We start from the raw sequence: 24193 nt of genomic DNA, 5'->3' as shown, positions 1-24193 counted from the left end.
AAACAAGTCCAGGATTTCTCATCAGACAGTGGACAGCATTGTTTTTCTTCCTGTTATCATATGGCCATTGATTGTGTTATAAAAATGTTTGTTATAAGAATGTATTTAAATGTATTCAATCAGGGCTGGACTGGGACAAAAAATCGGCCATGGCATTTTGGCCCAGACTCGCCCACTACATGGGATCAGTGGCGGATTTAGCAAATTGGGGGCCCTAGGCGAAGGTATTTTTTACTCCAAAATGAAGATGGAAAGCAGAGGTCACACAAAGTGCAGCACTACACAAACCAATAGAGAATAAGTCAATGGGACAAAAACAGCCACGAACAGTAAATGAGGGAGAAATAATTTAAATCTGATGCTGCACAAAAACTAGCAATGCATCAAAGCCAATGTTGTTACTAATCTTTCACATACCCAAGACTGTGTTAAAAGGTTTAAAAAAATCCAGTCTACAATCACTTTATATTAAAACTATGTTTTCTTTGATGTTTTCTTCACAAACATAACAAAAGGGTTGTGAATTTTACCACAGTGTATTGTTGAGTTTTTGAAAAATGTTCAAAGCATTTTCCCAAAATATGTGTCAACATAAGATTTTTCACAAAAAATCATTCCATATGCTGAAAGTTGTGGCCAAATTAAGACTCAACAGCACCCCATAGTGGACGAAAACATCCCCAACATAACATCAGCAGGGCTCCAGACTAACATTTGAGAGAGGTTGCACTTGCCTCAATTTGGTGGCACCAGTCACTGGGTGGTGTAAAAACAAAAAATAAACACTAAAACTAAGTCCAAACAAGTTTAATGCATTAACAAATTAAATACAAATACAAATAATTGTATACTTTATATACATTATTTTTTTTTTTTTACTTTACCATACTTATTATTTTTAACATATATTTGCCTTATTGTAAACCATTAAACTTACAATCAACTTTTTATTACTTTGTTGTTAAAGCTTTAGGCTACTTTAACACAGACTTGAGTAAAGAAATCCCATTCTTGTGCTGTAATCACTACAAAATGTCTCCATGCACTCTGAAGATATCATTTGGCCAGGACTTATAATCTAAGGTACGGAGCACAATGTATTACGTTTTTTCTGACTTCTAGCGTGAATACGCAGTGTACAGCGCTATTTTTAGGCTTTCATTGATTAAACTAAAGCAGCTGATCTCCGCCTCTTTTATTAGTGTCATTTTGCGAGCGTGTGGAGGTTGTGGGGAGATTATTTCATCAACTGCGCTGAAATATCAGAGAAAGCTATTATATACACATAAAAAAACACTGTGCAGCATCGTTAATTACAACCCCGGACTCTGACATCACATAATATTAGTTCGCGTTATTTTAAACCCGTCATTTCTCCCGAAAACGAAAGCAGAGGCTCTCGCCCGCAGTCTCCATAGACCACCCCTCAAAACAATCAGGGCAGAAGCGGTCGAAAGTGGACAAAAGAGACGGGTTTAGAGAGCAGAGGTGATATGCACCTGAGCTGATAGAAAGGCGGGGGAGCGGGCAACAACAGGAAGAGTGACTGAATGCGTCGCAGACGTAATCGCCTGCGCATTATATTAATATAATTGTATTTAAATTTCACAGTCCAGCCAGTGCGACATTTAATAAAAAATTGTCATAGGCAGGGAAAATACTCGCAAAATGCGACTATTTACTGGCAGTTTGGAGCCCTGTAGGGTTACATTAGTTTTTTTTCTGTAGTAACATTATTTACTTCACCACAAAATAATTTTTATCAATGTAGGGCTATTACTAGCCGGTTGACTTACCAAAGCCCCATTTTCGCGTTTATATTTGTCTTTAAGTCTCTGTTAATTTACTTTCCCAGTCCCCGTGTCACTTTGTGTTTATCTTTCGCGCCGCAGCACGCACCGTTATGGACTAGTCCATTTCATTGTGAAAGAAGGGGGTGTAAGTGTTTAGTGACAGAACATGAACTAGACATTTTAACTACTATTTCAAAGTTTCAACGTATTTCTTAAGAATATTAATACAATTTACAATGCTTTTGAAGTGTTCGTGATGATAAGGGTTTTATTTATTTATGTAGGCTATTTATTAGGTTGGTTGGGGGCCCCCCTAATTTGACCGCTGGTGGGGGGCCCCAGGCGGACGCCTACCTATGCCTCTATGGTAAGACCGCCTCTGCATGGGATCACAAATACCACCCATCTTTGTGCAATCTTGACAACCAACTCCATATAATGATTAAGCAGAAAAGTATAAGAGCTGACACGTGACATTACAATAAATGCAAGCACTATAAAATGCTTTGCAGGTTTTAAAAATAATAGTATTAGCTAGCCAGTGAGTGCACAATGTTTAAACTAACCATTCTGAACACCTTATGATAACACTGAGACCTGATAAATGTTACAATAATGTCACAGTCTTGCGGCAGAGCCACAAATCCCATTACAGTGTTTACAGAATATTTTGGTCACTTTTTTTCTGAACACCTTTTACCAATTCCAAACCACAATAGTTTTAATAACTAACATTCATTTTTGTATATATCTTTTCCTTTCATCCTATTTTTATGACCTTGCTGCCCGAATCAGGATTTGTTGTCTAATGGTGAGACCTCAATTTTGCAATTTCCATGCATGGCATCTTTCTTATGGACATCAAATAATGAATTTCCAGTGTGTGTGTGTGTGTGTTAAACATTTTTTGGCCCATTTTACCTGTAAAAGAAAATGTGCGTATTAATTCTGAACACCTGAATAAGGGGTTTTTTTCACCAGGCAGCCATCATTAACAATAATGTATTACTTATAAATGCTTTATTTACAAAATTGATGGTAGTTATTAAGATTAATTTGGTTTGGAATTAGTAAAATATGTTTGATAAAAACTGTGATCAAAAGTTTGATGTACCTATCTAATAATTCTGCCCACACTGTATTTTATTGCTGTGTAATCATTGTAATTTTGCAGACAGCCATTGGTCTATCACTTGTGTTTTTGACTGAGTTTCATCAAGAGGATATCTAAAGAAACAAGGTCTCAGTCCAAACATTGTACATTTTTATAAAATAATTGCAAAGGTTTTTGTTAAAGAAAATTTTATAATTTCACTTAATCAAGCCATGATCAAGCCAGTAAATCTCAAATTCTGGTTTTAGTTTCAGTTCTTAACCATTAAAGAATATTTTTCTATTTTCAGATACAGAAGTACTGTGCAATCCAATTAATTTTAAATATATTGTTTAGTGTATCATAATTCAATCCCCCTAGGCCCCCTAAAGCAATAAACTCGGGGGTGGATCCACAACGGATCCAGACCAGAGCTGTCGACCTTCTGTCAGGGCATTATCTTTGGAATTGCACAATATCTCTTTTCTTAAGTAATGTGGTTTCCTTTTCCAAATAAAACCATAAAGTAATTTGTCTAATGCTATATTAACATTAGAGTGCATATCAAGTGATAAGGAAACATAAACTGATCTGCCATCTGGAGATTCCTTTAGCCTTAAAAAAAAAGGATTCTTCCCTGTAATGATAAATCCATTTGTAACCACATGCTGGGGGCTGTTTACACTTGGTATTAAGATGTGTGTTCATCGATCGGATCACAAGTGGACGAGAGAGACATATTACGTTTACACCTGTCTCTTTTCACTTTCGACCGCTTCTGTCCTGAATACTGTGAGGGGGTGGTCTGTGAGACGGTGGACGAGTCTCTCTGCTTAGTAGGAATAGATTGGGGTGAGGATAGAGATACATTAATGATGATTTAACAGGGAATAATCAGGTCAAATATTGACTATGGAAACATGACATACTGGGCAGCAACGCCATCTGTTTTAAAGAAATTGGAGTTGGTCCAAGCTAAGGCTTTAAGAATTTGTAGTGGGACAATGAGAACAACGCCAATTAATGCATTTCTAGTTGAAATGGAAGAGACTAATTTACAGTTAAGGAGAATTATATTATCTCTGAACTATTGGACTAAGCTCAGGAGAATCCGGCCAAAAGTCTACTAGAGGAACACTGGGAGTTTCAGAGTGGGGGGGGGGGAGATAGAAAGGAGAACATGATTGATTTTGTTGATAAGAAAAGCTCATGAAATGGGTTTGAAAAACTACATGATAGGACCAGCAGTATGTTGGTCTCCAGTCCCATTATGGCTCTTGCCTGAGCCTGTATTTGATTTTACCATGCTGGATCAGGTAAGAGAGAAGACAGTGGTGATATTGTAGCTAAGGTTTGTGAACACTTTAAAAGAAACTGGGCACAATGTGTGCAAATATATACTGATGGCTCTATGAACCCAATTGATGGAAAAACAGCAATAGGAATAAGTATTCCCCAATTATGTATTAAACAAGGTCTTTGATTAGAAGATAACATGTCTGTCTTAACTACAGAATTAGTAACAATTTTGTGGGCCCTTGAATGGAAGGAAGGACAAAGACCTGGGAGATATGTGTTACGTTCAGATTCTACTGCAGCTTAAATGACCATTTAGAGCAGGAAAACTGAGGCCAGACCAGATTTAGTCATTGGAGTTCTGATAGCAATAAATTTGGTGATAAAAAGGGGAAATACAGGGGGTTTTATGTGGATACCTGCACATGTGGGGATTCAGGGGAATAAAGAAGCGTATGAGATGGCAAAAAAGCTACATGTAAGAGTGAAGTTGATTTGAAAGTAATGTATGGAAGAATTGAGTGTAAAACTATTATACAGAAAAAATAAAGCAATTATGGCAGAAAGAATGGGAAAAAGGAAATAAAGGCAGACATTTTTTTTCAATACAACCCACATTAATGCACACACCATACACAAGATTAGAGAGGAGGGATTGTGTAGTAATCACTAGATTAAGACTGAGACATTGTGCACTGAATTGTTGGCAAACATCCTGACGGTAGATGTGAGTTTGGAGAATTAGAAACTGTGAAACATGTAGTAATGGAGAGTGAAATTCTTTGTGTGACTCGCATGTTTTCTGAGCTGATGGATTCCGGAATATCATCTTTATCTTTAAAAAACGATTCTTGGAAATGTTTTGTTCAGTGGCGTGCACAGACCTCCTCAGGGGCAGGGGCTGACGGACTTAAAAGGGCATAATTTTTTTCATTTTTTTTCAAATAACAATCAAATGTATTCATTACTTTGGTGTTTTCATTCTTTCTTTTCTTGGCATTATTTAAATAATGTTGTAACAAATGAATAACACAACAAACTAAAATAGGCAAGTTAGGAAAATATTATTTACTTTCGCAAACAAAACATCGAGAATGAAGTTTTGAGGACTTATGTGTATATGTATAAAAGTGTTAGCTATCATTAAATCAGTAAGTTAACCGGTCTATCACAGTTTAATTGCTTATTTCTTTGATTAAATGTCTCACTTACAAAAAAAGAAACAATAAGCTTAACCATTTGAAATTATTCCTAAAACCTATTTTTCATAGCTAAAACACACCACTTTGTTAGTTTAGCACACCATCAAAACACGACAAATAGTGGGATTAATATTTTTTCTCCAAACTAACTTTATAGCAGATCAAGTGTTTTGAGCTGATGTGGCTTCAGATCGCAAAATGAAACAGATAATACACTGTTTCTTTTTGGTATTCTGCAGTGCTAAAGTGTTGCATTATAATAAATAAATATACTGCATTATGAAAATACCCAACATGACCGGAACAACACAGATATACCATATATATTCCTAATTAAGTTTATTGTCTTCTTGTTTTATCCATCAGAACATCTTTATTTGCATGTTATTGGCAGCAGGGTAGATAAATGCCCTTAAAAGTGTAAATTCTGAATCGGACCGCAGCGTTCTTCGTGTGTCAATTCTAAAGTGTCTTTGCGCGATGGTGCACGAGGGCGCCCTTAGGCGTCACGTATGAATGAACAGACTCATGTAAAGGTCAGTTCAACAGTGGCTCATATCACCGCGTTTGGAATAAAAATGGAATAAATATTACTCTTTTCTTTAGAAATTAGAAGTAAACATATAAAATCAATCAATATGTTTCCAAACATGCATGCCTTTGAACCAGAAGCCCAGAGAAATGTTGTTTTGTGAAGTGCTTTCATGACGACCGCGGGTCATATTTCATTTTACAGGTATGGAGTCCGATTTTCATTTTCATAACTTGTGACACAAATTAAGACATTACTGTCTCTAATTTTTTTTAAATAATATAAAGGTCAAATACAAACGTTTGAGCCTTAGACCTTTCTAATGATGTATTGTTTGTTGTGTTAAGTACAATCTTTTACATTAAGTAAGTAAACAACAATCAGGCTGCGCTCGCGATGATATTTGATGAGAGCTTTTAACTACATGTTAACATGAACCTAATAACTGCACTTATACAGCATTCATGTAAAGCATTACCATGAAATCAATGATAAGTTCCATCCTTACAATTTAGAGATGGACATGGTCTTAGATTTCATTGCACTAGATGAATTTCTCCAACCTAATAACACGAGGATGTAACGTAACATTGGCCTTCGATGAAAACATTACAGAAAGTATGAGAACATTTTCAGAAAGCAGATGAAATCTAGTTTTACGAATTAGTTCAGCATAACTCACATGCTGTCGCAAACCTTACAGTAGCAGCATGTAGGATAAATGTCTATTTTCCCTATTAGATTACCTGCTGCCCTGCTGCTCGTGACACTCGTGTAGCTATTTTTGAAGACTCGCGGCTACTGCTACGTAGTGCGTGCTGCAAAGGAAACTCCGCCTTCCGCCCCACCTCCGCCAAAGGATAAAACATTATATTATTTTTTGTATTATTAATGTTAGTGGCAGTTGTATATAGACGCGTATTGTTATTCATAATAATATTTATAATAATAATCATTATTATTTACTATTAGTGGAGAGGGGCACATTACATTTTGAGACAAAAGGGGCAGGGGCTTGAGCCCCTGCGGCCCCTCCCCTGTGCACGCCACTGGTTTTGTTATTAAATTTCATAATATTTGCAAATTCTATGAATTTTGCATACATATATTGGGTGATACACAAAAGGCTTTTAATTAAATTTTATATTTTGCTTGTGAATAGAGTGACAACAGTATTAGCCGAATAATGACGTTGCTAATGCTAATCATAGGCCTATCTCTCTTTACCTGTTGAAAGAGACCTATCAAGGTATTAAGTTATAATGTTTAGTTATTCATTCATATGATTATATAAAGTTCTGTTGACTTAAATGTTAATGTACACATTCATGATATTCAGATTTACCTTTCTTATCTTTAAACACCTTGTGATATTGAATCCCTCCCTGTGAAGTAAAGTATAAAAGATAAGACTCCTCATTGATCCTCACACAATCTACACTGAAGTTCTGAAAGTGAAGATTTAACAAAAGGTGAGTTTTTGTAATGTTATCTTCAGTAGTGTACATATGAGTGCAGATGTGTCACTTTTCCTGTTAATTCATTTTCAGATACATCATGGCAGTCATGAGAGCTCTTGTGCTTCTTTTCTTGGTCTTTTCTGTTGAGAGTGCACCAGGTGACCAAGACATTTACAAGATTTACCAAACCCTGTAACCAGTATTCCAGATTAAATTCCCATAGAGTTGTGTTTCATAAAACTTTAAAGGAGTGAAACATTATGTAGAAGTATATAAACAAAAGCAACATTTAAAGCACTTCTACACAGAAACATAAAACTGATAATGTGACTTTATATTACTAATATTTTATTCACTGTATAGCTCAAGAGAAATGCCAACGTGGATGGACACGTTTTGATGGGCAATGCTACAAATTCTTCTCTCAGTCAGTTAACTGGGCCACAGCTGAGGTACTGTTATTCAGTTATTCAGTTATTCAAATTGTTAAAGGATACTCAATGACCAGTCATGATCCTAAATTTTATATTTGCATTAAAATAATCTCTCTCTCTCTCTTTCTTTAGAAAAACTGTCGATCCATTGGTGCATATCTTGCATCTGTGCACAGTACAGAGCAAAACAACTTTCTCTTGAGTCTGCTTGTGTCTGCTAACACAGCTGTTTGGATTGGTGGCCATGATGGTGAAATTGTAAGTCATTTTGCTCTGAAATCCTGATACTGTCTGGCTAGTCTGAAATTAATGCTTTTAATTTTTTTTTTCTATAAATAAAATTTCTCGCATTTTATTGTTACAATATAAATGACTGAATTATATCATTAGTGGTGTGTGAATACAGTATAAGTAAACTTTTTTAACTGACTCTCCTCACTCATTAGGAAGGACAATGGCTGTGGACAGATGGATCTCAATTTCACTTTTCCAACTGGTGCACTAAAGAACCTAGCAATTATGGTGGTAAAGAGCACTGCCTGGATTTAAACAGTCAAAGTAAGAATGTCTCCTATTATTACTGTTTTTATTTACAAGCTTAACATTTAATAGCATTTAGTATGAAATGGGTCTAGTTTAAGTGTCAGAAAATTTTACAAGCAGTGCATTCTACATTCAGAGCTCTTTCATTTTATTTTTCAATTTTGTTATGTTGCAGCTTGATGCTATGGAGCTAGAAGAGTCTCAATAAAGATAAATGCACACACTACATTCACATATGCACACACAGGATTCATAAATACACATGCAGGATACACAAATGCACACAAAATTCACAAATGCACACACAAAATTTAAGAAGCACAGAAGATTCACAAATGCACACAAAATTCAGAAATGCACACAAAATTCATAAATACACAACCAATTCAGAAATGCAAACAACATTTACAAATGCACTCAAGATTCACAAATGCACAGGACAAGATTCAGAAATGTATTTCTGATGCACACACAAATATATCTTGATTTACAAACTGTTTTTGGTCTGTGAACTTTACTGCATTTGTGTGTGAATTTTGAGACTCCCCTGACTTGGCTCGACACACAAATGCCTTTTTTTAAACAGGGAATGATCTGCAACCAATCAGATATCTCCTCCTTGTTTTAGCCAATCACAATCTTTTTCGGTTTTATTGGCGGTTGGCAAACCAGCTTAAAGGTCATGTGATTGGCTTATAAGTAAACAATCCCCCATGTGGGGTGCGTTCTTGTGATTGGCTAAAACAAGGGGGAGATATCTGATTGGTTGCAGATCATTCCCTGTTTAAAAAAAGGCATTTGTGTGTCGAGCCAAGTCAGGGGAGTCTCAAAATTCACACACAAATGCAGTAAAGTTCACAGACCAAAAACAGTTTGTAAATCAAGATATATTTGTGTGTGCATCAGAAATACATTTCTGAATCTTGTCCTGTGCATTTGTGAATCTTGAGTGCATTTGTAAATGTTGTTTGCATTTCTGAATTGGTTGTGTATTTATGAATTTTGTGTGCATTTCTGAATTTTGTGTGCATTTGTGAATCTTCTGTGCTTCTTAAATTTTGTGTGTGCATTTGTGAATTTTGTGTGCATTTGTGTATCCTGCATGTGTATTTATGAATCCTGTGTGTGCATATGTGAATGTAGTGTGTGCATTTATCTTTATTGAGACTCTTCTAGCTCCATATGATGCAGCTAGTACAATTGTTTGAATGTATTTTTATCTCATAAATCTACACCCAATGTCTGTAGATTCATAAAAAACTGAAATTTTATTTACATTTAAGTATTTAGACCTTTTGCAACAGCACTTGAAATGTAGCTCAGATGTCTCCAATTTCTCTTGATTGTTCCTTGAAATGTTCCTATACATCGTTTATTCACCTGTTGTAAATAAAATTTATTGGGCAGATTTGAGAACACACATGCACGCGCACGCACGCACGCACGCACACACACACACACACACACAAAGACACACACACACACACACACACACACACACACACACACCTCTTTAAACTCCTCACAGCTGACAATGTGAAGAGCAAAAACCAAATGAAAGGGGTTTGAATATTTTCTGAATGCACTGTATATATTTATTTTTCCCCAAACTACACTGGTAATGATCAGTACTGATTTTATTTTCATCTTATCCCACAGTTAACCGTTGCTGGAATGATGCGTCCTGTTATACCACAATGAGCTACATTTGTTCCAAACCCATGTGATCATGAAAAATCAATCTGTTTCAAAAGTATTATGATTGTACTACATTTTTTTCTGATCTTCAAAATCTATAAATTATTTCTGAAATTATCTTTAAAAACGACTGAACCTTTCTGAAAACTTCTCAAATCAATAAAAGCAATTATAAAGCAAATGTAGTGCATTGTTGAGTATTTAGTCATGCAAAAAGTACTGGTTGCAGGTCACAAGATGCACATGTAAAGATTGAGATCATGATGAGATCATGAGTCAAGTCTTGAAATGTTACACAAATGCAGAAATGTTATAAACAGATGTTATGTCCTAATTTCAAATGTATTGAAAACATTCAATTCCATCAACAAAATGCATAAGTCTGTCTAGTTTTTTTTTAAAGGGAAGCATAGAAAAATAATATTAAGCTTTTAAAAAATAGCAGCATCAACATTTTTCTCCATTGACACTTGACAACTGAAATGTCTTCAGATTTAACTTCACTTTAAACTATTGTATGACCATTATTTTTTTCTGCTGCACATCTTTGTCAAATCAAGTCAACCAACTTATCAAATTTGAGGTGAAAAATTGCTCCATGGTTTCCATGCTAGACTTGCAACGTGAATAAATTTGCGTGCAAGGCAGCATGGGGAGCAGGCTATCTTTAACTAAAAGTTGAAATTTAAATCTGCAGTTTTAATTAAGCCCAACATAATTTTAAGGTTTTTAGATAATAATTTAGAGGATTATATACAGGTATGTAAATAGTGAAAAGTTGGACCAACTTAAAAAATTACTTCAATTGGTAACACCTAAAAAAAAATGTGTTTAAGTGAAAAATACTTTAATTGAATAATTTCATTTGAGGAAAAAAAACATTATTGATTGGGTGCAGGGACGTGCACAGACATTTTGAGGGGCAGGGGCTCAAGTGAAATAAAGGGCACTTCTCATAATTATGTATAAAAAAGTATATATATTAACGCAATTCTGACTACCTTTTTAAAAAAAATATTAAAAAAGTTAATTAATTTTATCTTCCTCAAACTCACGCAAAATAATCAGTTGTTCACACAGACACCATGGTCTCCTTAGTAGTCTAGGTTTATAGAGCAGGAAAGGAAGCCATTACACAATGTCCATGTTTTGAAAACATTAAATTACAAATTAATTACAAATTTGTTAAAATGCTAAAAACTAAGTTGTGACTGCTGAGTTAGCGCTACATGCCAATAAATGCTATATCATATGCTAGCATTTAGCTGATTAGTTGTTCCTCAAAATGTATTTTTGTCTGATAAGGGCTCAAAATATAAGGTCTGTTTACTAATGTGAGCTTCTGGCATGAGCCTCAGAGCAGAGCCAATCAGAGCAGAGCTCAACATTATTATTCATGACCCTTTCAAATAAGGCAAAAATAGACCATTTCATTCAAATGACAAATTCTAGGGTTGTAAATTGACATGTAAAAACGTTTCTGGATAATTTTTGCACTTAATAAAGCAACATACCTTCTATGTAATTGTCAAAGAACAATTTAACATATTATGGCAGCTTTAATCTTAGGTTTCATATTTATTAGGGTTACACATGTCAGAAACAACAAATATAGATTAGGCCTATTTTATTTGTATTTTATATTTTACTTTTTTGTGATGTCAGTGAAAATTCAGCAAGTAAAATTTCTTCCCAATCTACTCCAGCACTCCAGTATAACACATTATACTTATTTAACAGCCATTACAAAAAATGCAAACAAAAAAGCTTACTACTGTAGTTAGCAATTATATTATTGTTTGTGCTTTCTTATTTTATGAGCAGTCTATTTAAACTATGCACTACACTGTTACAAGTTTGCAACTCTTCAGGTTAATATGGGATTGCCATGGAAAACAATGTCCCTGAATCGTTATGTGTAACAACGTGTCCCATATTTTGTGCATAAAACTGTTAATATAAGAATGCTTTCATCCTCAAACACTTACCGGTAGCTGCCTGCATAATCATGCACATGATCGCGTCTCGTTCAGGCTGAGCTTTGGCGCTTGAAGCGCGAATGATGCAGCACGAGTGTAGACAGACCAATCATAAAGCGAAGTATGTTAGAGAGGCGGGACTAAGGAAAGGTAAAGCCAATCATATTAGCGATTTGAATTTTGGAGGCGGGACTCATCTGTTAACCGTTTGTGTGCCACAAATAGCGCTATTTTTCTTTATATAAGAGTTTAAATCTCATTTAAATGATTTCTGAATAAATTCATGTTAAATTAAATAAGCAACAAGTAAAAAACACAAGAAACAGACAGACATCAGTTGTTATATGAATAAAGATCATATTATAATTTTTTTTTAAATAGCACCCCAGAAAAAAAGGGCACTTTCTCTCCAGGAATAAAAAGGGCAGGTGCTCAAGCCCCCTTTGATGTCTATGTCTGCACGTGCCTGATTGGGTGTTACCAATTGTATTGGTTGATCTTTTCATTTTTTTTTTACAGTGTAAGTATAAATAAAAAATGTCATTACATTACAAAACATATTTAAGTGGCTTTTATTTAAAAAAAAAAAAACATTGACTTGCTGAGCGTTTGTCTTTATTAGTACGTGCGTGGACGGTTGTATTGGTGCAGCAGGCTTTAAAATCATAAAGGCCATAATTATAACGGTGCTGTCGAACTTTGTCGGAGCAAAGTTAAAACTTGATTACTATGATTGTGAAGTGAATCATCCTAATCAAATACAACACTCCTGCTTGTATGAGCCCACAGCCTATTTCTTTGAATTCCACTTTGAGGATTTCACCAGAACATTGTTTAAACTTGAGTTTAAACACATCATAGTTCAAGGCTATAGAAATGTGGTCAACAACGTTGTGCATTCTTGAAGGCAGTGTGTTAATGTTAATTGATTTTTGACATCGACGGACCAACAGGAAATGTTCCTACTGAAAAAAAGCTAAAACCAGCATAAGCTGATGAGTAGCTTTTAGCTCGTCTCCCAGCTTGGTACACTGCATGAAAAGGGGAATTTTCGTCAGAATGTGGCACTGTAGATTGTTGTGAAACTCCAAGTATACGACTGCGCATGACAATTTGCAGCCAACACCGAAAACTGCCGTAAGTTGTCAGAAGTTGCCGTGGGTCTTGCTCTGAAGTTGTCCCCCCTTCCCCTAATTCTAGGGGAGGCTTTAACATGTAAATGAACATGGTGTGAGCTATACAAATGCAAATCAGGGTAGCAGCTGGGGGAGTTTTACTCAGGTGACATTCTGAGAGGTTTTAAACTTTGATTTTAATAAAATCTCTGGTATCAGTATAGCCAAATTACAAACTCTTAAATTGTAGCTTGAATTGATTATTTTCAAAGTATGCTACACTGTTAACCCAGATATTGTCTTAATGATGTAAACATTACTTAATATTTTGAGTTTTGGACATATACTTAAAAATATATTATACCCATAATCCTTTGTCCCTGAATATTATGATTATTTAAGCTTTTTTACAGAATTAAGAACTAATAAGAACTTTAACTACTTAAATATTTGTTAAAATGTCATAGAGGTTTATGCTCTAATATTATTCATGTTGTTTAGTTTTAAATGATAAATTACCTTTTTTGTTAATGAAAGTCACCGTTCAGGTGATCAGTGTTTATTGACATAAACAGCACATTGTATTGTATTTTTCGCAGTTTTGTGTGTGTTCAGTGGAGAATCAAGTTTATTCAATGACTGACTTAGTCATGAGTTTTGTGTTATAATACCATTTATAACACTAAGAGAATTATAATTATAAATGAATTAAAAATAGAAAATCTTTCAACTCAGTTAACTAAGCGGAGATGTTGGACAGAGTAATTCAAAATCATCTTTAGGTTTAATGACAATCATTTATCAAAATATTTTCTTCATCATTTATCACAATACTTTCAAAATATTTTTCCCTAATTTTTTTTTAACTATCCCTTTAAGTAGATTCAGTTTGTCCAGGCTAACGGTATATATTAATATCTCTGTATGTCATTAGCAATAACCAATGTTAGGGAAAAAAAAGATACACAAAACAATTTATTTCAACAATTTTAATTGTTTTAACAGAGTTTTAATCAGGCTCAATTTGTGCATTCTATGCAAACAACATGTCAAACAACAAAATGTCTGTCTGGAAGGGAATGAAGCAAGGAAACTTGTGCAATTACATCACAGCTCAAATACTGTGCATAGTGGCATGACTACAGTTATTGAATTCACATACTGGTAATCCTGCCATACTTGTCCATCATATACATCTCCTAACACACCCTTTGGCATTTCCCGCTTTCGCCTTTCATCTAATTTCTCTTCAAATCCTAGTCTTTTAACAAGTCCTCCCAGAGACTGCACAACACTCTTGTATCAGTAAGAACGTATTGGATGGACATACTCTTCACCGCTTTCTTAGCAAGGCAGAGCCACATTTCTTCCTTAATGCAGACCTCTGCTGTGGGTGAATGTAGAATGGGATGTGATCACAAGTCCTGCAAACCTTTGTACCATCCCGTCTGAGCTCATAGGTTTCAGTAAGCATGTACACTGTCATACATTTTGGACAACCCACATACTGTAAGAAGTCGTCACGGAGGATACCAGTCAATTTCATCATGCCCAAAAGTTTCATTAACAAGTGTTCTGGTTTTTCACTTCTGGCCTGATCACTTCCATGCTCCTCCCCATCTTGTATGTGAGGATAGGGTTCACTCTGCTCCTCAGCAAGGATTTCCCCCTCTTCATCCATAGTCATCCTATGAAAATTTAAAGGACATATTTAAAACACATGCAATGCACATACTCAGCACCAGCATTAGACCATTAGAGATGGAAAAGCCCATCGTTAATATGGCCATTTGAGATTGAAAACCCATCGTTAATATGGTCATTTGAGATTGAAAAGTCCATCATGAATGTGGCCATTTGAGATTGAAAAGTCCATCATGAATATGGCCATTTGAGATTGAAAAGCCCATCGTTATTCGTTAATATGGTCATTTGAGATTTAAAAAGAACATAATATGTTCATTTCTCATCAATAGGGCCATTTGAGTATGAAAAGATTTGAAAACTGTAGTTGAAAAAGATCATGTGCATCTCAAACAGCTAGCTTTAGTGCAATGAACCAGTTAAGTACTTTGTGGGAACTTCATCCACTTCAACTTCATTTTAGGATTTTTTAATACTTTATAAAGTGTGTTTATACTTTAGTTGCTTTCATTAGTTAACTAACAGAAATTTAAGAGTGGAAAACAATCATGTGGGTGAAAATTGTTAGGTTTTCCCATTTCAGCTCTGGATTAGCATGTATTGAACTTTATACTAGTATATCCAAATGTAATTTCATGCTTACCACACAACAGGAGATGTCCAGGAAAAGACGAATGCTTTGGTCATCTGCTGTTTCGTCTGAAAAACAACAAACAGAAGATAACGTTATGCATTATAACGCGATATTCCTATTCAATTATAATTTACTATTAAAATAACAACAACAGTGATAATCAACCACATTTAACTCCAACGTTTTTGTTTAACTTGTTGATTTTATTTTACTTTACTTGTTGATATGTTTTAGTATTGTTTAAAATGATAACATACGTAAAGCAAGCCAAGCTTATATAAAAAATATGTATTTATGCTCACCGTTGTCTGAACTGAAATTCGCTGGGTGCGTTTCTTCAAATTCTTCAATCACTTCTTTTTCTGGGTCCTCGGAGTGCATTTCACTTTCACCAATCTCTCTAACTCCAGTAAAGTTATCTTCCGGGTCTTTACACATGACGGGACATCACTCACAGCGGATTCATGACTGGGTAGCAGCAGGCTCTGTACGTTATCTGACGTAGCCCTTTTGGATTTTTTTCTCCCAAACTCCATTTTTTAAATAGCGCTTTCTGTGGTTAAAATACTGTATATGACACATATGTGTTGCAATGTTTACAGAAGCGCCGAGGTCGTTTCTTCAGTCTTGGGACTTTCAACTGACAGCACACTGTGTTGATTTCACACACAGCTTCCGGCATATCGCGTTTGTTGTTTATATCATACGCATGCGCACACGTCTCACAAGATTTTCCTTATATCAATAACCTCGCATGTGATTGGAGGAGCCCGACAGGCTTCTCGCCTTCGTCCAATCATGTGCGAGGTCATGGTCACGGCTCACACAGCAGTGTCGACAAGCGTAACAGACGTTTGGTTTGGTGTTTGTAACTCTCCAAGAAGAGCAGACGGGTGCACAATCCCAAGATTGCGGTAAGAATAATTTTATGTATAAGCATATTTTTTGAAGTAGCCCAAGCTGTGTGTTTTATAACTAAGAGGTATTTTTTGTCTTGTAATTTACAGGAGGCTGTACGGCGTCTCTGAGGCACACTGCAGGCGCTATGAACCAGAGCAAAGGTAACGTTACGATTTAAAGAATATGTTTTTATTCTTGTATAAGGAAATAGATACGTTAATAGATCCGAGCTTAAACCCACACATTTTGTTTTCACAGACTAACGTCGCCTCATAACAAAGCCGTGACCTCCGATTTGCTTGGGGCTATTTCAGCAAGTCCAGATTTACTGCTGAGAATGACGACATTGTTTGTAAGTATAACTTCTAATGTTTTTCCTCATTTCTTGTTTAATTGTACCGTGACTCTTTTTATTAATACCAGTCTCATTTAATTGTTTTCCAGCTGCCCGTAAGACGTATTATGAGTCGGTACGCCGGAGTTTCAGATACAAACAACCTGAACTCGCATCGCAGGCGGAAAATGCGAAAAGTTTAGCTCGGAGTCGATCCAGAAGAAAAATGGTAAGATTTATTATATTAGATCAGTTTTTTGTCAATGTGAGTATTTTTCAGGTCACTTATTGTCCTTATTGATTGTATTACAGTTGCTGGAAGCGAGACGAAGTGTGTTGGCTGAGGATGAGATGGACATTTGGAAGTGCGCCACCATAGATCTCATATCTGATGAGGAATACGGCATTGTTGGCGGGGTGTCTGGATGGATTGTGCGGCCACCGCCCTCTCGCAGCCTGGAACTCTCCGAGCTCTGTGCCACGCTGCAATCCAGATTAGAGGCGATACCAAAGTACCGGGCAACTCACCATATACGTGTGAAAAAGTGACTTTTTTTACAACGTTTTTGAGGTTTTTTTGCAACACTTTGATCACTTTGAAAAAGATTTTTAGGGATCTTTCCCGAATGTCTTAGGCACTTTTTGACGTGTTTGGAGTACAATATAAGAGACATTATGCTGCTTTGTACATAGTTGTGTGTTTATAAATAAAGCTCTTTCTTTGAATAAACAGCTGTGTGTTTATAAATAAACCTCTTTGTTTTCTCTTATATTCCTTGATGTTGTGAATAATGTAGTACATAGCACAATGACATTAATATATAAAAAATGATAACATAAATTATTTATTATTATTATTATTATTATTATTGGGGTTTACATTTATAATGAGCCAGGGTGCCCAATAACCCCCCTCTTTAGAGTAACGGCCCGACTTGAATTTACTCACTCGGTATTGGCTGAAGCCACTACTTTTAAACAAGAAAAATCCCTTGTGATTGGCTTGAAGTCATCTGCCAACCATTCACGGGGGATTTTACTTGTTTAAAAGTTGTGGCTTCAGCCAATACTGAGTGATTACATTCAAGTGGGCCATTACTCTAGTTTTGCTGCTATTCACATGCTAATTAGGCCAGAGACGCTCTAACTGGCCGGCAGAGGTTTCGCTGCTATTCATATGCTAATTAGAGGCATCGCACCCGCGCGGGGCTCTCCACCTACGTCATGGTTCGTTTATGACAATTTGTGACACAGACAAACGCGAAGCTCGCTGCTGGTAAATTGAGGAAAGCTGCCGAAAATTCGGGAGATTTTCGGGAGCCTACAGGCGCTTACGGGGACGAAAATCCCACTTTTCATGCAGTGGTATTAGCTGGTTTTGCTGGTCTAGCAAGCTGGCCAAGCTGTGTTTTGGTCACTTTTTAAGCTGGTCTTTTAAGCTTTGCGAGGCTGGAAGGACCAGCTTAAACCAGCTACCAGCTCATGCTGTTCTTCGCTGGATTTTTCAGTAGGGGTGTGTGTGCTGTGCTGGACTGGTTTCAAAATCGTTGAACATGAACTGGTTAATCGTTTGTGTGGCGTAATATTAGTTGAAACTGATGTGTGTTTGAGATTAAATTATTGTGAAAGTATTACAAAACATGTAACCAACCTCAAGAAAATGTTTGATGTAAGAAATATTGCAATGTCATGGAGTAGCATGGTACAGTTGTATGTTAATGTCAAAGGGTCACCCTGTGTGTTTATTAGATAAACTCTACATGTGATGTATAAAAGCAATGATCATTTTTACATAGGTAATGTAATCACCATATCTACATTGCTATGATTGTAAAGAAACTTGAATTTAATGTGTGTGAAATAGTTGAAATTGCTGTTAACTATATGATTGATAAAAACATTGCTTCATGTATACATTTTTTTATGGAATCTAGACCCTCTGTAATGTCATATTCTTTATCGTTGTGTTTGAAAATAAAAAAGACTATTCACTTAATTCTTATGCATTACTTATTTGTGGTCTGATGAAGTGATAGCATGTCTGTTCTCATGAAGAAGGTTTATTATACATCCTCTAACCTGGGATCTTTACGAGGTAAAAACTCGCTTAAAACAGGCTGTTTTAAAAGATGATGGTGTTTGTCAGAGTGATAAGGAAGTTTCAGATTGGCCTTCCTCTCAAGATGCCAATACGTTATGTACAGCACCTCTAAAATCAAAAGAAATTTCAACAATTCCCACCTCTCATTTGCCTTTCAGGTTTACAGGATTGTCCTATAATTCTAAATACTATTGTTGGAGTATACAGCGGACAAAGCGTTGCAGGGTAATGTGATATAAAATCCACCCTCACCAATGTCTGTTTTTTATTGGAATGTCTTTATTTTTACCACTAAATTCCTCATCATTCCTCAATGATCTAAATTTGATCTAAATTGTTTTTAGATATGGATCTAGACGTTATGTGTTGAATTCAGCCATCTGGTATTTAGAAAAAAAAACACATAAAAGGATTATAGTTTAGGGAAAAAATCATTTCGACCAGCAGAGGCCCATAGAGACCCATTCATTTCACTGGATGTGGCCAACTGTAAATCCAGTTTCATCGATAAATACAAATAAATGGGTATTTCCAGTGCTTCCACCTCCATTACTCTCTGTAAAACAGTAAGTGCACAGTAAGTTTTACTGTAGTAATTTTAGTGTTTTTTACTGTACATATTTTTATATAGCTTTGTTTGTAACCTCAGATGTCCTACCTGGAAATATTAGTATCTTTGCTCCTGTTCACTGTTTCTCTCGAACGGTATGGTGTATAACTGTATATAAGCAATAGTTGTTATGCTAACTGAATGAACATTTTCAAATATATCATTATCAGCCAGCACTCTATCTTTAATCTCCTGCATTGTTGACAACAACCATGTCAACAATAGCATTTTCCTGCGCATCAGAAATATTTTTCCTATTCCTTCTGTTGGGGGCAGCCTTTGGGTCCTTATACAACCCCAAAACAGAAAAAGTTGGGACACAGTAGAAATTGTGAGTAAAAAAGGAATGGACTAATTTACAAATCTCATAAGCTTATATTTTATTCACAGTAGAATATAGATAACATATCAAATGTTGAAAGTAAGAAATTTTGAAAAGTCATGCCAAATATTGGCTCATTTTGGATTTCATGAGAGCTACACATTCCAAAAAAAGTTGGAACAGGTAGCAATAAGAGGCCAGAAAATTTAAATGTACATATAAGGAACAGTTGAAAGACCAATTTGCAACTTATTAGGTCAATTGGCAACATGATTGGGTATAAAAAGAGCCTCTCAGAGTGGCAGTGTCTCTCGGAGGTCAAGATGGGCAGAGAATCACCAATTCCCCAAATGCTGCAGCGAAAAATAGTTTTCTGAGTTTCTCAGAGAAAAATTGCAATGAGATTGAAGTTATCATCATCTACAGTGCATATAATATCATCCAAAGATTCAGAGAATCTGGAACAATCTCTGTGCATAAGGGTCAAAGCTGGAAAACCATACTGGATGCCCGTGATCTTCGGGCTCTTAGACGGCACTGCATCACATATAGGAATGCTACTGTAATGGAAATCATAACATGGGCTCAGGAATACTTCCAGAAAACATTGTCAGTGAACACAATCCACCGTGTCATTCGCTGTTGCCAGCTAAAACTCTGTAGGTCAAAAAAGAAGCCATATCTAAACATGATCCAGAAGCGCAGGCGTTTTCCCTGGGCGAGGCTCATTTAAAATGGACTTTGGCAAAGTGGAAAACTGTTCTGTGGTCCAACGAATCAAAATTTGAAGTTCTTTTTGAAAAACTGGGATGCCATTTCATCCGGACTAAAGAGGAGAATGACAACCCAAGTTGTTATTAGCGCTCATTTCAGAAACCTGCATCTCTGATGGTTTGGGGTTGCATGAGTGCGTGTGGCATGGTCAGCTTACACATCTGGAAAGGCACCATCAATGCTGAAAGGATTATCCAAGTTCTAGATACATATGATCCCATTCAGACGTCGTCTCTTTCAGGGAAGACCTTGCATTTTCCAACATGACAAATGCCAGACCACATACTGCATCAATTACAACATCAAGACTGCGTAGAAGAAGGATCTGACTACTGAAATGTCCAGCCTGCAGTCTAGATCTGTCACCCACAGAAAACATTTGGTGCATCACAAAGAGGAAGATGCGACAAAGAAGACCTAAGACAGTTGAGCAACTAGAAGCCTGTTTTAGACAAGAATGGGACAACGTTCCTATTCCTAAACATTGGTCCTCCTCCAGCTGTTCCTTGTATGTACATTTAACTTTTATGGCTTCTTATTGCTACCTGTCCCAACTTTTTTTGGAATGTGTAGCTCTCATCAAATCATAAATGAGCCAATATTTGGCATGACATTTCAAAATATCTCACTTTCAACATTTGATATGTTATCTATATACTACTGTGAATAAAATATAAGTTTATGAGATTTGTAAATTAGTCCATTCCTTTTTTACTCACAATTTCTACTGTGTCCCAACTTTTTCTGTTTTGGGGTTGTATATATAACTTACTGTAATATATATCTGTGTAAATATTCTATGATTGCAATACAAAATAAATTGAGGTTGTTTTCATTTACTGTAAGGATTTAACTGTCACCTGTTTGTATGATGGAAAATTCGCATTACAGATGCCACTGTGGATCTCTGCAGATTGGGTTGCACCATCGACCCTGCCTCTCTCAATGAGTTTGATAATACTTTCACAATCATTTGATCTCAAACACAGATCAGTATCAACAAATATTACGCCACACAAAGATTAATCAGTTCATGGTTAAAGATTTTGAAACATGTTTTTAATCAGTCATGTTACGACCCCGTTGACCACAGCACATACACATTCCCTATCTATCCGCCGATATCAAAAATCTTTGTCATTATTAACACACTACCTCCAAAAATCCACAACATTGTTGACAACTTTTTCACAGTCTTTGTCCAGAAGTTTATCTGAGTTAAACTCAGGTTTAAACAATGTTCTGGTGAAATCCTCAAAGTGGAATTCAAAGAAATAGGCTGTGGGCTCATACAAGCAGGAGTGTTGTATTTGACTAGGATGATCCACTTCACAATCATAGCAATCAAGTTTTAACTTTGCTCCGACAATGTTCGACAGTACCGTTGCAACTATGGCTTGCTGCACCAATACACCTGTCCATGGTGTCTTCAAGCTTGCTGCATGCAGCCCCAGCTATGTTTTTGTTATGAGCGGTAAGGAAAGTCAAGTTGTGATAACCCAGCTCTCTACAATTTTTTTCCAACCAGCTGTTGTAAATAACAGGGGTGTCTTCTGTGCTTAAGGGGGTCAACCTCCATAAGAGTGGGTGTTTCTTCCAAGGTGTGGCAAGGAGTTACAGAGTCTTGAGACATGATGCTTGAATGTGGCTAGGGGTCCGGACTGCTGGTCTTTAATGGCTGTAGTACATGAGTGGGGTCACTAGTCTATCAACCGTCCCCAAAGCCTGTTGGGTGTCAAGCATTTTAAGCTTTACTGAATTTTAATGACTTGTCAATGTTTGAAAAAATGTCATCAAGCACACGCACATCTCTTCACTGAAACACAAATTTTTATTTACAAGTTTTTGCTCATCCTCTGGTATAGGCCATGTGTACTGACAAATCTTCATCAGGATTCTTTTTACAATACTCTGCAACCACATGATATCTCATACCAGGTGTCACACCATTCCACTCTCTAATGTACAACGGCTCATGAAAACATCTCTGCACATCATTCCAGATATACTTGTAGAACAAAGACCAGTCTTTAGCAGGGAAAAACAGATATGGATCTCTGTATGCATGTTTCTCCCCAAGATCCATATACTGTACAGCATTGCCACACTCTTAGTATCCCACATGATTGTCACCCATAGAAAACGATTCACTTTTAAACACTACTATCTCACACATACTCATCTACAAAGACCTCATTCTGAATATTGAGGAATGTGGGGGCTGTGGGGAAATCTCACACACGCAGAGAATGACAGGCAACACCCTCTGTTTTGTACAACTTTAACTTACACTGTCATAAACACCAAAAAAATACCAAACAACTTGATTGACACTATTATAAACAAATAAAAATGACAGTCAACCTGAGTGACAACTAAAAGCCATAAAAAAGAATGCCAATCCTGATTGACACCTCATAAAAATGACGCAAAAATGGTGCACAAAACTGTCTGAAATTTACAATTTTGCTTGACAGGGTACCATAAATCATATTTGACAGACAGTCTATGATACAACTACTTGTGTTCATGTGCATGTTGGGTGATTATCAACATACAGTAAGAAATTATCAATTTCATTGCATTACATAACATATTTAACCAAGCTGCATTTATTTTGGAAAAACTACCATGCAAACACGGACGATTAAAATACACTTGGTGAAAACAATTATTTTCTCTGGAGCATCTGTTTACGTGTCTTTCCTCCTCAAAGTTCTCTTACAGATGCAAAAACGCAGTTTGGAAGTGCAGGTAAGAACACTGGCTACAAATGATGACTTATTAGTTTTATTAACTTTTACCTCACGCCAAAACAAAAACAGAAAAAAAAAACCCTAAATATGAATACAAGAAACAAGTAATAGATTCATGAGACCAAATCCTGCTGGTTTGATCAACCTAAAACAAATAAAATTTCAATATTATACATATATCAATCTCACCTTAACTAATCTTAAAACTACACTTGAAACTGAGAAAGAAACTGTAATATTATGAAACGACTATTCAGTCTATTGAGTTATTATGACATTCAAAACAAACAGCTGAAAGCGTTACCTTTCATTCTAGCCTTCAAATCTGTGGCGGAAGAAAGAAGTTCCCCAACAGAGAGACTTTAAAAATCACTCCGTTGTTTTATTCTAGTTTTTTCAAACGTATGTCGAACTGTTGCAATATCGCTCTCGGAGTTGTGTGATATAGAGCTGAGCGATATTGCTTAAATAAAATACTTGCAATAAATGCAATGTAAAACAATAATATAATATAAAGACTGAGTTGTACAATCAAAAACATAAAACCATCGCATTTCATCAATGTACATATAAGGTCATGATCATCAGATTTCCTTTCTTATTTTCATCTCATCTTGTTATTGAGTCCCTCCCTCTGAAGTAAAGTATAAAAGATAGGACTCCTCATTGACCATCACACAATCTACACCGAAGTTCTGAAAGTGAAGATTTTGACATAAAGGTGAGTTTTTATAACATTAACTTCAGCAGTGTCCATATGAGTACAGATGTGTCACTTTTCCTCTTAATTCATTTTCAGATACATCATGGCAGTCATGAGAGCTCTTGTGCTTCTTTTCTTGGTCTTTTCTGTTGAGAGTGCACCAGGTAACCAAGACATTTACAAGATTTAACAAACCATGAAAATAATATTCCAGATTAAATTTCCCATAGAAAACTCTGAAGGAGTGTAACTTTATGTAAAAGGATCAGG

The 24193-nt window shown here is 36.0% G+C and overlaps 2 protein-coding genes and 1 long non-coding RNA gene across 3 annotated transcripts in view; 2 read left to right on the top strand and 1 right to left on the bottom strand.

Annotated features, from left to right (window-relative positions):
• Positions 1 to 7473: 7473 nt before the first annotated feature.
• LOC135779381 (galactose-specific lectin nattectin-like) lies at positions 7474 to 10245 on the top strand. The gene is made up of 5 exons (XM_065290106.2): positions 7474 to 7534; positions 7746 to 7828; positions 7943 to 8068; positions 8257 to 8368; positions 10013 to 10245. The coding sequence occupies exons 1-5, from the start codon at positions 7474 to 7476 to the stop codon at positions 10078 to 10080; spliced, it is 450 nt and encodes a 149-aa protein (XP_065146178.1). The 3' UTR covers positions 10081 to 10245.
• A 3874-nt stretch (positions 10246 to 14119) lies between these two features.
• On the bottom strand, positions 14120 to 15999 carry LOC135779075 (uncharacterized). The gene is made up of 3 exons (XR_010544685.2): positions 15726 to 15999; positions 15433 to 15488; positions 14120 to 14833 (listed from the first exon to the last, which is right to left on the bottom strand). It is a non-coding gene; the product is annotated as an uncharacterized lncRNA (long non-coding RNA).
• An 884-nt stretch (positions 16000 to 16883) lies between these two features.
• LOC135779088 (ladderlectin-like) overlaps positions 16884 to 24193 on the top strand; it is a 95809-nt gene continuing 88499 nt past the window's right edge. Inside the window, exons 1-3 of the mRNA XM_073813689.1 lie at positions 16884 to 16922; positions 16970 to 17169; positions 24020 to 24087. Coding sequence (XP_073669790.1) covers positions 16884 to 16922; positions 16970 to 17169; positions 24020 to 24087 — 307 coding nt within the window. The remainder of the gene's footprint in view (positions 16923 to 16969; positions 17170 to 24019; positions 24088 to 24193) is intronic.

The sequence above is a fragment of the Paramisgurnus dabryanus genome, chromosome 1 (assembly GCF_030506205.2).
Source record: "Paramisgurnus dabryanus chromosome 1, PD_genome_1.1, whole genome shotgun sequence".
NCBI lineage: Eukaryota > Metazoa > Chordata > Actinopteri > Cypriniformes > Cobitidae > Paramisgurnus > Paramisgurnus dabryanus.
This window is presented reverse-complemented; position numbering and strand designations above follow the sequence as displayed.

Bases quoted from the DNA above. Each gene is read 5' to 3' on its own strand.
- LOC135779381 (XM_065290106.2), top strand. From the start codon at position 7,474: ATGGCAGTCATGAGAGCTCTTGTGCTTCTTTTCTTGGTCTTTTCTGTT. The intron at 7,535-7,745 runs GTGACCAAGACA...GTATAGCTCAAG, and splicing joins TTCTGTTGAGAGTGCACCAG to AGAAATGCCAACGTGGATGG. The intron at 8,069-8,256 runs GTAAGTCATTTT...CTCACTCATTAG, and splicing joins GTGGCCATGATGGTGAAATT to GAAGGACAATGGCTGTGGAC.